This window comes from Psammomys obesus, unplaced genomic scaffold, assembly GCF_907164565.1.
Source record: "Psammomys obesus unplaced genomic scaffold, mPsaObe1.curated_primary_1811, whole genome shotgun sequence".
Classification (NCBI taxonomy): Eukaryota; Metazoa; Chordata; class Mammalia; order Rodentia; family Muridae; genus Psammomys; species Psammomys obesus.
In genome coordinates this window covers 1,686,993-1,703,821 of record NW_026596162.1, presented here as the reverse complement: position 1 = coordinate 1,703,821, position 16,829 = coordinate 1,686,993, and the positions used below count along the sequence as shown (strand labels likewise).

The 16,829-nt window shown below is 45.1% G+C and overlaps 1 protein-coding gene across 1 annotated transcript in view; it reads right to left on the bottom strand.

Annotated features, from left to right (window-relative positions):
• Cdyl (chromodomain Y like) overlaps positions 1-12,368 on the bottom strand; it is a 134,641-nt gene extending 122,273 nt beyond the window's left edge. Inside the window, exon 1 of the mRNA XM_055595257.1 lies at positions 11,981-12,368. Coding sequence (XP_055451232.1) covers positions 11,981-12,004 — 24 coding nt within the window. The 5' untranslated portion in view covers positions 12,005-12,368. The remainder of the gene's footprint in view (positions 1-11,980) is intronic.
• Between the last annotated feature and the right edge of the window lie 4,461 nt (positions 12,369-16,829).

Sequence of the window (16,829 nt, the reverse complement as noted above, 5' to 3'; positions counted from 1 at the left end):
AGGTGTGAGGAAATGGGGCTGCTTCACAGCAGCTATGATTTGCCCTGTGCTCTAGCAGAGGTGTGACTTTGCCAGCTGCAGATAGTTTCTGTGCTTGTGTGACATTTGGAATTCTGGGGACTTTTCAGAGAGTATATAAATGCTAGATTCCCCAATGGGTGGGTTGTTGGTTGCTGTTGGTCACAATTTATTAAGTAGTCATGCACAAAGAGGACCCAAGAAGAAGAAATTAGATATCCTGACCGCAAAGATCAAACTTGTCCTAAGGAGCTTGATGGCCCTAATCAGCAGGAAGTAGTCTAATAATAAAGTTACCCACCTTCCAACCCTTGACTTTATTCAGGGATTTCTTTCCTTTCTTCTCTATCCTCTTTTCTCCCACATCCAACCTTAGTGGGTTGAAAGGGATAAAGAAAAGTTGTTACAAAGCAGCAAACGCCAGCAAGACCTAATGCACCACTATCACATGTAAACTATGGTAACATCAGTAACCACTGTCTACTACATTCATGTCCCCAGACACCATACTAGTGTATCAGAAAACATATTATGTATCCACCCATTCAGAGGAATATGCACACACCTAGGACAAAACAGTATACAACAAGGTGAAGGGTGGCAAGTACAGTGTGAAGCAAAATGGTCCCACACTTTGAAGGGAGAAGTGCTGAGAAGATGCAGGTTTTTTGTTCTTTGTTTCAAGGTCTGTGAAATAAAGACTTCACCTATGCTGTCAGGCTGGATGAAGAGAGACACTGGAGCTGGCAAGCTGAGAGCAAGCCAGCCTCAGCTAAAGAAATCCTGGCGAAGATATGCTCAAACATCAAATTAGGCAAGAGCAACAATGCCTGCAATCCCATAAACACTATGGCATCCAGTTTACACTCTACCTGCATTTTCAGTATCATCAGATAAATACATTGTTGGCGCCAACCCCCCACCCTTCAATTTCCCAATAAAGGGGGGCTTCTTCAGATGCAGGAGCTGAGGCAAATGAGGGGGCCGAGGACCCCCCACCACAAATAAGAACATCTTCGATAAGATGTAATTCTTCAGGCTTTACTGGGCTTGCAGGAAGCAAGGGAACACCCCAGGCACACCTCCAATTCCAATCTTGGAGAGTGAGTAAATCATAAAAATAGATCAAGACCCATGGCAGCTAATATGGAGCCAAACTGACAGGATCTAGAATCAACAAGACACCCTCTGAGTTGTCTGAGGGAGTTTCTAGATTCCGTTAGTTGAAGAGGGAAGACCCTAGATGCTGCTGCTGTGGTATTCCCTGAGCTAAAGTTCTGGATGAACAAAAACGAGAAAGCCAACTGGGCACCACTACTCATTCCTCTCTACTTGTGACACAATGTGACCATCTCCTCCCTCCTACAAGTGACTCCTGCTTCCACCACTATCACCCCACCACACCATGATAAACCCTTAGCAGACAGTGAGCCAAATAAGGCCTTTCCTAAGCTACCTCTGCCAGCCATTTGTCACAGCAAGGAGGAAAGCACTACTGCAACACCAAAGACAGAAAAAAAAGGGGGTGCGGGATGACAACGGTCACCCAGAGTATTTAAAAGCAGGAAACAAGGCCAAATTACTAAATTCGTGAATTAAGTAAATAGCACACAGCCTCTTAAAACTGTTCACTCAAAACCATTTCATCCAAGACATTCTTAACTCTAGGCACACAAGTGTAGAAAATGGGTACTGCACTTTTTTTTAACATAAAGAATGACACACTGGTTGAGTAGTTGATACTGAGGAACACAACATCCTCAGAGGTTGTCAGAGCTAAGTGATCATCTCGACTGCAGAACTGTCAGTGCTGAGCAAGGCACTTCACCTACATGCTTAGTACAAGATGACAGAAGACTGTCTGGAGCCATTTCAGAAAGTGCTGGAAGTTCTGTCCTAATCCCAAGCAAAAACTGGTATGTTTTATGAAACTCAAGTCAACAACTTAATTTTAAAATCTAATATTCTAATATATGCAATCCAAGGACATACTAATTTGATACACATATGCAAAAGAATGAGAATAGGAAAATATTAAGTCTTTCTTTTCCGTAATTAAACCATTGTGGTTCCTAAACAGAAAACCTGTATACAACACTGCAGTCATAATGTCACTGCATCCATGATATACAGGTCTCAGATCTGAGCCACGGTGTCTGAGGCAGCAACTGCTGGCATAGTCCGTGGCAACAGCATTCACTGCAGAGTGCAACTGTTACATATTCAGAATGGGCTGTGGCTACAGTGCAGTCACCGAGAGCAACTCAGGTGAGCACTGGCAGCAAGGCCATGCGCTCATTATGCACTTGCCCTTGATTCTCGCACATTCAGAAGCCCCTTTACTCTTGCCACATTTGTTCACAACACCCCACACTCAGCTAGGTGACCCGCTGAACTGCAATTACCAAATTAAACTCAGTTCAAATGAACTAGACGTTTACGAGGTTACCTCAAGACAGACAAACAAAAAAAAGAGCAACAACATGGCAAGTCTTTTTAAAATATGAAACAAATTTAAGAGGATAGAAATGGAAGGCTAATCAATAAGGAGGCATAAAGAAGACTCAACAGACGCCTACATGGAATCCAGGAGAGTAGAAGCAGAGTGTGCAGGTGCACATACCAGCACTGAGGAGGTGAGGCAAGACGATGCCAGTGTGAAGATAGAGCTGCACAGCCAGACTCTCAACAACAGAAGGGGAAGAATGGATACAGATACAGAGAACAAATATCTGAAGACAGAAAGGCCAGATAAGACACAAACGCACAAAAGCAGGATAACATACACCAAGTGTATTCGTAATAAAAGTGTCATACAAAATATACAAGGCAGTAAAACTACAGAACACCTAAGTTTTTTTTTTTTTAAAGTGATCTCTAAGGCAACCAGAAAGACATTTTGGTTTTCTATAATGGAGCTAGGTCCAAATAGACACAGACAAACTCCTCAAGAATAATGAGAAAGCAGATGATGGAATCGTATCTTGGAAATGCTGCAAGAAAATAACCAGTTTAAAAATAAAGAGAGAAAGAACCAATGAACTGGTTTTCTTTTAAATCACCACTACCACCCCCTTACACCTAGGGTTCAGAAGTCGTAACATGGGAAAGAGAGGGTGGAAAAAAAAATTTTTTTTTTAAGATTTATGTATTTATTATTTATACAGTATTCAGCCTGCATGTGTGCTTGCAGGCCAGAAGACGGCACCAGATCTCCTTACAGATGGTTGTGAGCTACCATGTGGTTGCTGGGAATTGAACTCAGGACCTTTGGAAGAACAGCCAGTGCTCTTAACCTCTTGAGCCATCTCTCCAGCCCCCCAAAAAAAATTCTTTAAAGGTTTAGGACCAGAGTGAAACTCTGTCTTCTGGCCATGACAGGACAGATGCACTCAACTCACAGCAGCTGTTGCTGCCTGCACAAGACCTGTACAAGAACATGCCAATCAACCTTCTAGCACGGAATGCCCAGAGGTTCACCAGGCCCATCCCATTCTTGAAGAGTTATGGACAGCTGATTTCAGCAGGAGGGAGAGTCAGTTTCACCCCTGAGTGTGGCCCCTGATAGAGCAACTAAATGTTCCAGTGGGCCCTATACCCATAAACATATATAGGCAGCAAAAATTAGACTTAGTGGGTTGTTTAAAATAAAACAGTAGAGGAATGGGTAAGAAAGTAGGGAGCCAAGGGGAGGAATGGAGGGTGAATGTGTTCAAAATACGATGGTATGAAATTCTTAAAGCAATAATAAAACACTGTACTAAAATGTATGCTGTTGTTAGCTGAGAACAGTATATTTTAAGTATGGCATGATTTTTTAAGTCCAATGGTAACCACAAAGCAAAACATACAAAATTAGTATTAAGAAGAAGATACATGTCCTGCTCTGCTGACAAACACCATTACCAAAACCAGAGGCCCTTGAGCAGGACAAGCCTTCATGACACAAGAAGAGCCATGCAAGCTTCTACAGGAGGGAAGGAATAGCCCCACCCAGCCATGATGCCTACGACCACAACCAGGATAACCCACCCCATCTGGGCAGTAGTAGCATACATTCCTTGGTGGTAACCAACAGCTCTCTAACTGCACTTGAATAAAACCCATTCAACAAGAGGAAACTCATGTCTGATACTGGAAACCTAGGCAACTACCTAGGGCTAGTAAAGTCATGGATCTTGAAGGACATTCTACAACCACATTACCAAACCCACATAATTCCTAACTGCCTTCTAATATTTGTCCTTGTACTCAAAGTAAAGTGTGTAGTCCCCACCCCATCAAGGAAACTAGCTGGAGACATTACAGAAACCACAACCAACTAAAATACAAAGTTGTAGAGCCCATTCCCAACTGATACATCTGTACAGAATTAACTCCTGACCCCGGGGCTCAGTAATCACTGATTACTGGGGGTGGGGTGTTGTGAAAGCCAGAGGATTAGGCGTTTGCTCAGAGATTGTCTCTTCTAGAAGCTGCGCTCAAAAATCTCATCAGCATGACTGCCTAGACATGAGCTGAACAACCACAACAGACATGCTGAGTAGACAGGGAAAGCTCTCCAAGCACCAACCCTCCACAACTAAGGAATGCTGAGAGAAAAATAGCCTTCCCCAGTAATCTTAGGGGTTCTATCCCTGTGAGACAAAAACATCATGATCAAAAAGCAAGTCGGGGAGGAAAGAAAGGTTTCTTTGGCTTACATTTCCAGATCATAGTTCATCATTGAAAGGAGTCAGGACAGGAACTTAGCAAGACTGGAACCTAGAAGCAGGAACTGATGCAGAGGCCACAGATGGGGTGTGGCTTACTGGCTTACTTCCCATGGCTTGCTCAGCCTGCTTTCTTACAGAACCTAGAACCATCAGCCAGGGATGGCACCACCCACAAGGGCTGGACTCTCCCCAAGTAATCACGAATTGAGGAACTGCCTTACAGCTGGATCTTTTTGTTTTAGTTTGTTTGGTTTTGTTGTTGTTTTGTTTTTTGAGACAGGGTTTCTCTGTGTAGCTTTGGCTGTCCTGGACTGGCTGTGTAGACGAGACTGGCCTCGAACTTAGAGATATCAACCTGCCTCTACCTCCCTGAGTGCCAGGATTAAAGGCATGTGCCATGAGGACCAGCTATGAACTGGGCCTTACATACACATTTCCTCAATTAAAATTTCTGATAACTCTACCTGTGTCAAACTGGTCCACAAAACCAGCCAGCACACTAGGGAAGAGCATAATTGGTTAACCAATAACAATGTCAGCCCTGAAAGAAAACATACATAAAAGTAACAGCATATACACTAGGCAGGTTGTATTTTTGTATTTAGGAAGATATATGTGTGTAACATTAACTATAAAAAAGGAGGCCATGAATCTGAAAGGGAAGGAGTGGTATATGGGAGGGTTTAGAGGAAGGGAATGGAAAGGGTAAATAAAAAATTATAATCTCAAAAATTGAAAAAAAAATTAAAAATATTTTACTTAATAAAAAAATAAGCTTACAGAGCAAATGGGAAGTGAGGGCAGGAACCCAAGGCAGGAACTGAAGCAGAGACCTTGGAGAAATGCTGCTCACTGGCTTGTTCCCCAAAGCTTGCTCGATTTGCTTTATTATACTACCCAGGACCACCAGACCTGAGGAAGTACTGCTCCCACATCAATCATTGCCAAGAAGATGCAATGCAAATTTCCTCCTGACAATCTGATGGAGACATTTTCTCAAATGAGGTTTCTCTTCCCTGAAAAAAATCTAGTTTCTAGCTATTGTCAAGCTGACCAAAAAAAATACCTCTATCAACCTTTAACTGAACAAAAAGAAAAAAAATTTAAAAGCAGAAATACAAGGCTCATGAGACATGAACAACTATACGATAATCAAGGGGAGTACCTAAAAGACAACAAATATTAAGGCCCATCCAAAAATCAAGACTGAATGAAATGAAGGAATAGAAAATCTGAACAAACCAGTAATGAGTAAGAAGACTAACTCACCAATATCTCCCTTTATAGCAAAGACTGGCAGCTTCACAACTTAATTCTTCCAAACACAAAAACAAAAGCACAACTAAAGAACACTATCAGTTCCTACCCTGAATGAATATAGGTGCAATAATCATCAACAAAATACTAGCAAACCCAATTCAATGACATATTAAATAGTAATAATAATCCACCAGAATAAAGTGTGATTCATGCTAGGATAATGCAAGGATGGTTGAACAAACACAAATACATCACATGAACAGAAAAGAGAACAGAAACTATATTAATCATCTCAAAAGATGCTGAAAAAGCATTTGGTAAAACAACATTCCTTCAGAAAAAGACCCTCACAAATCAGCTAGTGACCCAATAAAGGGTATATGTGACAAGACCACAAGTAGCATCCACTTTCATTACTTCTACTCAATAATCTGAATGTCCTAGACAGAGGAAAAGAAACAAAAAGGCTCCCAGATTGAAAAGAAATTCAGTTATCCCTATTAGCACACAATATTATTTCATATACAGAAAACCCCAAAGATTCTACCCAAAACCTTTTGAATACAAACCAATATATTAAAAACAAACAAACAAAAAAAACAGAAGTGTTTCTATACACTTAACAGCTGAGTATCTAAAAAACCAAATACATCATCACATTTGCAATAACTTTAGTGAAATAACATAAAAGACTTAGGAATGAACTTAGCTCTATCAGGGCAGGGGTTGTAGTTCACTGTTAGGGCACCTGTATTGTGCATAAGACTTTATATCATGGATCCTAACATATACAGATGTCAGTGACTATAAACATTGATGAAAGACACAAACAAATGTAAAGGTATACCATGTTCATGGATTAAAATCACTAATATGATTAAAATGTCCATAATGCAAACAATGATCTGAAGATAGATGGATTCCCATCAAAATATCATGTCATTCCCTTACAAAATCAGGATAAATTCTTAAATTTATACACAAAAATAAAAAATTCCCAAACAGCCAAAGCAATTTTGAGTTAGAAAAAAAACAAAACAAAACAAAACCTAGAGGCATCATACTGACTTCAAAATATACTAAGAAGTTATCATAAATAGAAGTGCACAGTCTGGCATTAAAAAAAAAACAACAACAAAAACCAGACTCACAGGCCAACTGAACACAATGGAAAGCCTAGAAAAAAAATCCAAACACTTATAATTGTTGACAAACTATTTTACAACAACCCTGCCAACAAAGGAGCTAAGACCAAAGGATAGTTTCTTTAATAAGTGACGTGGACAAAACTGATGGTCACATGCAGAAGAGGGGAATCTGACCCTTCCCTTTCTTTATGTACAAAGATACCAACTCACATGGACAAGAGACTCAAATAAGTCTAGGACTCCAAGCGCAAAGACACTGTTCTAGGCAATAACTGACTAAAAAGCAAAAATAGAACGAGCAGCCTATAGAATGGAAGAAAACACTTGCAAAACTTACATCTGATAAAAAGTTAATAACCAAAATACATGAAGCATCCAGCACAATAGCAGGAAAACACAATGGCAGCAACAACAACAAAAACAGGCTAAAGATCTGAATAAACACTTCTTAAAAGACACACAAGTAGCTAACAAACACATTAAAAACATTCACCATCAACGGTGAGGAAAAATGCAAAACCCTAATAAGGACCAGTAAAATGACTCAGGGGGCAAATAAAGTGCCACACAAGCATGGCAACATGGATTTGATCCCTGGAAGGAAGAGGATCCACGCCACAAAGCTGTTCTCTGACCCCCCCCCCCATATCCTCAAATATACAATAATCAATTCTTAAAAACCACAAGCTGGCACCTTCTGTTCGAGTGACTATGAAAAACAAAAGACAGCCACTGACAAGGGCACATGGAAGAGGCAGACTTCACAGTGATGGTAGAATATACATTAGTACAAGCCCTGTAGTAAAACTCTTACATGAGGTCCTCAAAAAATGAGAATGAGGTCTTCCAGGTGATAAAAAAAAAAAAAAGGATGAAGAAGCACCTACACTCTGTGTTCATCAAACAAAGAATGGAGAGCGTACAGTATATATGTACACAGTATATACTCCACCAATAAGAAGTTCCTGTCATTTGTGACGCTGATAAAAATGGAAGCCACACGTGAAGTAAGCCAAGGACAGACAGACAGACCATGGGTAGTCACAAGCTAGTTGAGGGAGAATAGGCTGGGGGGAAGTGTTGGGACAGTAAAACAGAAGGAATGTCTTCAAGAGTCTACCTTACAGCAATGGTGGCTGTGGAAGGTGAGTAACTGTGTTACTGAAAATGTTCAACGGGTGCTATTCCCATCACAAAAATAACTAAGGGAGACGCCATATTTAGGGGACTGCACAATGCACACATATCAATACATTACGTTGTACATGACAAATACATACAGCTATACATTTTCCCCACGGAGATAGGGTTTCCCTGTGTAGCCTTGTCCATCCAGAACTTACTTTGTAGACCAGGCTGGCCTCAGACTCACCTGCTTCCACCTCTTGAGTGCTGGGATTAAAGGTGTGCACCACCACGCCTGACTCTATAAACAATTTTTAAAATTGTAAAACTTTTAAAACAAAAGATGTCTAGTCTTTAAGAAACCTATGTTTCTTAAAAATAATCTTTAAATGCATGTTTTAAAAAAATACTACTTCATTAATGAAACTGAGCAATCATACAGAAATATAATCTGTGTGCACACACATGCTAGCTATATATATATATATATATATGTATGTATGTATGTATGTATGTATGTATGTTTGTGTTTATGTCTCTCATACATGTATGCATCATCAAAAATAGACTGTGTACCATCAAGAAGGCTCATTGGAAGGCAAGCCTGAATTCAATGCTAGGAACCTTTAGCTTGAAGGAGAGAAGAGACTCTGAACCAGCTTTAGCTGCTGGAGACACAGACAGAGATTCAGTCTATTCTAGCCTTTCAACTAACAAGCTCCTGGGATTCTGGAAGACTGATGTTCTACTCTGGAAGAATGCCCTACCCTACTGCAGATTGTTCCCGTTTTTCATCCACAAAACATAGTTCCAACAGTCACATAGTCATACTAAGGATGTGCTACTATATTCAAGGTTCAAGGCTAAGTGTTGGAGAAGACGGAAGTGAGAAAACTACAGCTTAGCAAGCTAAGACAACCCACTGCAGTTCGTGAAGCTCTAAAACCCATCCTCCATCAAAGCAGGTAGTTAAGGGCAAGACTTCCCAGTACAGAGCCTCAGGCACAGAACATTTCAATTTAGGAACAACCAGAAAAGACATGACAAAACTCTTAATCCCTTGACCTGGCCTCCGAAGCACAAGGTGTTCCGCCCAGCCAGCCAGACCACAAAGTTCATCTACAGCTGGGTATCACTCCTGCTGCACAAATAAGGCCTCCACCAGCAAGCTGTATCTCTTTAAACAAAAACAGGACTGGGCACTTGACATCAGTTACAGAACAGAGCTGAGTATCCCTTTCCACACGCTTGCTGTAGGGGTGTGCTTTATGTATTTTCTCATATAAGCCTCACAACTCTACAAGGGAAGCACAGATCCCATCTTCACAGATGAGGAAACGGCTTTCATGGCTAATTCGCTCAATATGACAGCTGGAACTCAGAAACAAGCTATTTGACTCTCGATCCAGACTCTTGGCCACTATGCAAAACTTCAAACACGACTTTTCTTTCCCCCTTTTTTCTTTAAATGTACTTCTTTATTTGATACAAGTGTTTATGTGTGTGGGCTCCAAGTGACAATCTACAGGAGTCAGTTCTCTCCCTTCACCACGTTGGTGACACTGACCAAACTCTGGAAGTGATGTTTGGTGGCAAGAGCTCTCACCTGCTGACCCCTGGCACTAGCCCTTAGTTTGTTCGTTGGAGACAGAGGCTCACTATGCATCCCAGGCTCCTATGCATCCTGAGCCTCCTGCCTCAGCCTCCCCGAGATGATAGGTGTGCTACCTCAACATCAACTTTTGTTTTTTGGCTTTTTAGAGACAGGGTTTCTTTGAGTAACTTTGGCTGACCTGGAATTAGCGCTATAGACCAGACTACGGCTGGCCTCGAACTCAGAGATTCCCATGCCTCTGCCTCCAGAGTGCTGAGACTAAAGGTGTGCCACCATGCCTGCTTCAACATCACCTTTTAATTGTAATACAATCGCAATGTCTCCACCAAGTCAAGAACTTAGAAGCAAGCCTAAAAGATACTAACCAGGAAGCACCTACATTACTTTCATCACTTCAATCACATCTGTTATTTTTCCCCTCAAAACAAACTAAGGAAAAACCAAGACTCAAAACTTCCATTGAGCAGGTGCACTACAATTGCAATGTCCTTATCTGTTCCCCAAGAGATACTTCTTGATGGCATCACACATCACATACCTCCATCTCTCCCTATGAAACCCCCATGCCACAGGCATTCCAAATCACCCTGAAGGAACACAAACCGAGTATAAAACGTTATTTATAAGTGACTTCTGTCATAAAAATGGTGAGTAGCCAACAGGAAGCTATAGAATCAACACAGAAAGTAACTTTACTAATTCATAAATCAATGATCAGTGTGCTCTTTCCTATACCAATGGGGCTGGTATTTAGAACTCCCCCCTCCCCCCAAAAAAGAAACTCAACAGCGAACACGAAAGAGTAAGCCACCAAAGAATGACCTAATGTGGAAAGTAAATCCCCACACCTTGTTCACACTAAATACTTTCTGTACTTTCCAAGACTTGGTCAGTGAGACATCTTGCCTTCATCCTAGCCTCTTACTGTGCTGATTCCGACTAAGACACATTCATTCCTGGAAGAAAGCTTCTTGGGAGCAGGAAGTTTTCTCTTTCTATGCCCCAGTGACCTAAGACAGCATCTTGAATACACCAGGGGACTGCTAATGTGTAAAATGGTTGAAAGGCAGAGACAATTTTCAGGGATAGGTACAGAACACTGAAGCACAAATCAAGGGCACCCAACAACCTTCCCCTTAGTCTACAGAAGGTAGTCTGCTTCTAAGGACTTTTGTGAACAATTTTTTTTTTAAAACAACAAAACAAACAAAGTTGCTACAAGCTTCTCACTGCTGTCAACAAAGCTTCAGCTCATGCCAAAAGCAGTAATACACACTCAAGGAAACACACCTTCAAAGGATAACATAAGGCTGTAGTTACAGATGCTCATTTCAATCCCTAAACATTCAAGTCCCTAAAGGCATCGTAAAGGTGAGTATAGATAGAATCCGGAAAGTTTTAAGTCTCTTAAAAAGATTAATTTATAAATAATGTGAAATCAGAGAACCACTTATTCCAAAGGCACCGCCTTTACCCTTCCGCACTCCCAGGAAGTCCACTTTGAAATACCTCAAGAAGTTACGTGGAGACATTCAGAATACGTCCAAGAGCCAGACCGATAACTCTCAAACTTCAAGTTAAAGCTGGCAGACCCATCACCCATAACTCATCGTTCTCGACTCTTTAAGCACCCTCTCCTACTCGCAAGGCTGCGACGACAGCGCATCGGCGTTTAAGTTCAATTTCCTGGCTCCGGCCACAATGCTAACCTAATTAAAGCATGTGGTCAACGTTCAGCATTGTCGGTGCGATATTTTGCATCCCTCTGGCTAGTACCCGAGCGGAGACAGCCACACGGGCCCCCCGCGAGGCGTCACCCTGTCCACCGGGCTCTAGCGAACGGGCAGGAAAAACACCCCCGCGCCGCCCACGGACCCTGCCGCGCTCAGGCACGGGCTCCCCTCGCCAGCAGCACTTTGGGCTGAGTCTGAGCAAGTCGCTCGTGTCAGCGCCACTTCCCCCCGGCCCGGCAACTCCAGCGCCCCGCCCGCCGGCCCCGCCGGTCGCCGCTAGCTCGGGGGGCTGGCGCACGCTTCCCGTCCAGCAAACCGGGCACGGAGGCTCGCGGGCCGGGGGCGCCGCTGGGGGGAGGGGAGTACCTCGTACAGCTCCTCGGAGGCCATGGTGGGCGGCGCAGGGGCGCGGCGGGGTCGGGGCGCGGCACCCGGCGGCAGACACTTTGTTCCAGTTGGTTCCCTGCGTGGCCTGCGCTTCCTGCTCCGCGGCCGGCGCCGGGCGCAGTGCACGGACCAGCCTCTCGCTCCGGGCGGCCGGTGCGGGCCGGCGGCAGCGGGGTTGTGCGCAGGAGCAGCTGCGCAACGCGCCCTGGGCGCCCGCGCTCAGTGCCCGGCGGGCCGGCTGAGGCTCAGGCGCGGGTTCATCGCGCCCGCCAGGGGCCGGACGGGCTGGGGCGGGGGCGGCGGCGGCGCGGGCGGTGCGGCGGGATCCGCGGCTCCCGGTCTCCGGTGTAGTGCAAAAAGCTTCCTACTTGCGACCGAAAAACCTGCCCCAGCTACTGAGCATGCCCAGTGCTGCCGCCCGGCCCGGCGGAGCAAGGCTCCCGCGCTCCGGGTTTTCGGGCCGCCCTCGCGGGAGGGGCGGGAGGCGGCGGGGCGGAGCGGCCGAGGGGAGCAAGGACTCCGTTCCGGGCCTGGGCTAGGGCGGTCGGGCAGCAGGGAGCGAGCCGGCAGGAAGGGGAGGAGTCGGGCGAGGTGGGCGGGGTCGCGGCTGGCTGTGGGCGGAGCCAGAGGCTGTGGGCGGGGCTCCGAGTTGCCCAAGTCCCGCTCCTCCGGGTCGGCGTGGCCGCGGCACCGCCCACCGGCTCCGGCTGGACGTGGGCGCTGGTTGCCCGGCAGAGGGCGGGACCGGGAGGCACACGAGGGTCGTGGAGAACGGTGACTGTGCCCGCTGGGGCAGGTAACCCGACCCGAAGTTGAGCAAGAACCCTGGCGGGCCGGTGGGCTCGCGTCTGGAGTCGCGACCCGACGGCAGCGGCCGCTCGGTTAGCGCCGGTAAAGCGGGAGGGCACAGTGGGTGCCTCCGTGCGCCCACAGCTGGCGCCGGCCGGGGACAACCGCCAGCCAGCTAGGGGCCAGCGGCGTGGCCAGGTGGAGTCTCCCGCCCTGCCACGTGCCCGCCGCCCCCGCGGCCGCAGCCAAGACCCGGAGCCAGGATCGGACGCCCCGCCGCGTGTCGCCTGCTGGGCCTCCTGCCGGGGTGGGATCTGGGCACGGGGGAGGGCGGCGCGAGGGCGCGGCCGTCTCGCTCTGCCCGCAGCTTCCCTCCTCCAGGCCTTGGGTTCCTCCCAAGTGTCCATCTCCCCTAAAGGGGAGCGGAGAAGAGTGTACCGAATTTGCACTCCGGGAGGTCTGCGTTCTAAAAGAACGTAGCTGTCACTGGAGACCCGCCTTGTGGGGGAGCGGGTAGACAACACTCCCTCTCTCCGTCAGCTGCAATGGGCTAGCCTTTGCTCCTGTTATTGATGAGATGGGTAGAGCGCGCAAGGCTCGTCTACAGGGAACTGGACGTTCTCTGTCGCAGGCGAAAGAGGCGACAGGACTAGCTTCCCAAAACAGCAACAATGGAACGTCCCCTCGGGGCATTGCGGACCCCCCAACCCCCGCCTTCCCCAAGCCGTACAGGACGCGAGCATCACTTCCCGCTGCTCCCAATGCTCTCTCTCTCTCTCCCATGCCACCCCAGTTCTCAGGGCCCCATCCTAACCGATCTCCCGGATATCGGGTACCTCATACCTGTTTTCCTCCTTAAACCCAACACCAGCATTCTAACAGCCACGGACGTCGAGGTCCCTGCCTTTTCCAGACCCGGGAAAAAAAACAAAAACACGGCAGCTCCTTGAGCGGCAGTGCAATCTCCAGAGTCTTCGCGAAGGTGCCCTCGCTTGTGACTCTAATGCCTGCACAGCCCTCTTGAACCTTAAACTCCTAGCCCCGTCACCTCGAAAGCCTGGTGTTCTCTCCGGGGACTCCCAAAGCACTCAAAGAGTGCTCCATTGCAGCGCTATCTCAGTATATTTTAGTGTTTATCCATTCTTCACCTTCAATCTTGAATTTTCTGCCCCAAATACCCACCCTCTACGTATGAAATAAATTGATATTCAATGAGCTGGAATTTCAGTGGCCAAAGAAAGAATAATCAAATTCCTAAACAAGAACCACAAATTAAGGGGTCCAACGCATCAACTGTATGAGGCGCCTCGGGCTCTGCCCTTCACAGGTCGCTCAGCCAATGCTGTCCCAACCTCCGGCACTTCTCCTTCCCACTTAGCACTTCCTTTGTTTGCTACATGGGGGGGATCGCCTCAAGCCCTAGTAATTCATCAACACCATTGTTAAAACTCCTCGAAGCTAAGAATTAGGACTTTCCGCAAAGGTACCTCAAAAGCCGTTGGCCACTAACACCATGTCCAGCGCTCAACTGGTGACCAAACATACCGGGAAATTGAAGAAAAACAGGAATCCTCGATATCCAATGAGCAGATAGCATCCCACATTCAAACCCGTGTACAAGAGTGGACACATTTCTATTCCTACCACGCTCACACTAATCACTTCTACTTTCTGGACAGAATTTATTAATGATTTTCAAGGTGTTTCACCATGTATTACCTCTGAAGAGCCTTTCAATCCTAATCCTGTGGCCCAAGAAGGAGACTATAGGATGGAGAGAGACCCAACAACCTATTCAGACGCCAAGCTAGTACCTAGAGAGTAAAGTAAGTCTTCGCCGAGGTGGAATAAACAGACTGGGGGCGGGGGGCGATAAGAGCCGGAGAGGAGTAACCCAGAAAAGTTCACACTTGACCTAAGTTATGACTAAGCACGGTTAGTCCTCGACGTTGAAGGTGTAATCTCTGGTAGACTGCCAAAACAGGAGCAAGCCATTCTTCCTCAGCTCCGCATCAACTGCCTTCCACAACTGAACCTGTAACTCAGGTTCTCAACAAGTGACCGAAAATCTGACCACATGTTCAGCTGTCCATTTACCCCTCTTCCCTGACCTCCTTGCTTCCTTCCGTTTAAAACAACCACTGGATAATTAAATGCTATTTTACACAGACACACACAGCCTCATCAGCTGAACTTACTTTCAAATGTTGCTTTCCTTCTTCACTTTTTAATATAAACATCTTATCAGTGCCTGCAGTAAAAGTAAATATGCCCAAGATCGCTTTGTGGCTTTGAATTTATACCACCTTTATGAAATAGGGCAGTTTTTACTAGAGATACCAAGACCACGTGTTTGGGTGTGGAAGTACCCAAACCTGGATTAAGAAATCAGTCTGGCAAACTCTTCAGAAAAATGGTACCGAAGCAGATAACACACAGTGGTCAGAGCAGCGTGCACAGCACAAACCTTAAAAGGTTATGGGAGTTATTGAAGTGGTCAACACCGGAGACAATGGACCCTTAACAACACACATTTACGACAATGAGCTTCAACTCTTACCTGTCTGGAACCAGTGGAGGAGATTCACACAGTCCATCTTACCCCTTCTCCAGAAACACACAAGCCAATACGAGAGAACAACTCTTCAGATCTGGCACCACGGCCATTTTTCACCTTTGGAGAACAATGGCTGAAAACTTAAAATTCGAGGTCTCCTCTCTTGTCCCTTCCTTCTCCCTCAGTAGCTAAGGCAGCCTCTGCTAGTCCTATTCTCCCAATAATCTGCATGCCATCTACATTTGAATCCCAAGGCATGCTGGAGTAGATGGGGGATGGGACTTTAAAGACAAAGGAAGCCAAAATCAAGCACCCAAGGCTCTCTGTGCCAAAGGCATTTTCAGGATGGGTGGCTGTGAAAGGCTGCAGATCAAGATTGCCTACAGCAATTCTGCAGCCCAAAGCATTCTCCATCTTGTGTACTGTCTCTAAAGCTCAGAATTTCATTATGGATTTTATGAAGAACGGACCTAGAATTGGTTTGTTTAAACATAACGAGGCAGAAAGGAAATTAAATACCATTCTTACTATAGGTTATCCATTCCGCAAAACTAAGCAGAATTCCCATCTCCATCACCTGCAGAGAAAGAGAGGAACAGCTCAAACCGAAGAAAAATGCAAGAGCTAGAGAAACAGGAAGTCATATGTTGTGTTCTCTACGCTTGGAGCCAGTCATTCTTCCTTTCCTGAAAGCTTAAATTGTATATACTAGTGGCCCTTTCAAGCCAACTCTTATCAGGTGATTTCTAGTTTTACCCCCATTCTGTTCCCTGGCTAAGTAGTCAATATCCCACTTCCATGGGAGGGAAGCTTCTTCCGTCTTTAGCCAGGACCTAAATGACATCTTTTCCAAGCCACCATACTACTGCTTCCTGTCCAAGCACCACCACTTAATTTTTCCTCTCTAGAGAGGTCAGTGCTAAGACCTCTTTACATTTAATTTCACTAATTTTTTCTGATACCAAAGAACCACCTCTGCTATGCTGGGTAGTTTTCAATTAAGGGTCATTTTCTTTCTTTTCTTCCTTCCTTTTTTCTTTCTTCTTCCTTTTTTCTTTCTTCTTTCTCTTTTCTTTCCTTTCTTATTTCTTCTTTTTCTTTCTTTCCTTTATTTTCTTCTTTCTTTCTTCTTTCTTTCTCTTTTTCTTCTTTCTTCTTTCCTTTCTTTCCTTTCTTTTCTTCTTTCTTCTCTTTCTTCTTTCTCTTCTTTCTCTTTCTTTCTCTTCTTTTCTTTCTTCTTTCTCTTCTTTTCTTTCTTCTTTCTCTTCTTTTCTTTCCTTTCTTCTTTCTTTCCTTCTTTCTTTCTTTCTTTCTTTCTTTCTTTCTTTCTTTCTTTCTTTCTTTCTTTCTTTCTTCTTCAGTACTGGGGATTGAAACATACTAGGCAAGCATTAGACAACTAAGATACATCCCAGCAAGGGTCATTTTCTTTCTCAACTAATACGGTGCTTTTTGACAGCTTTTTCCTTTTGAGTTAGCTCA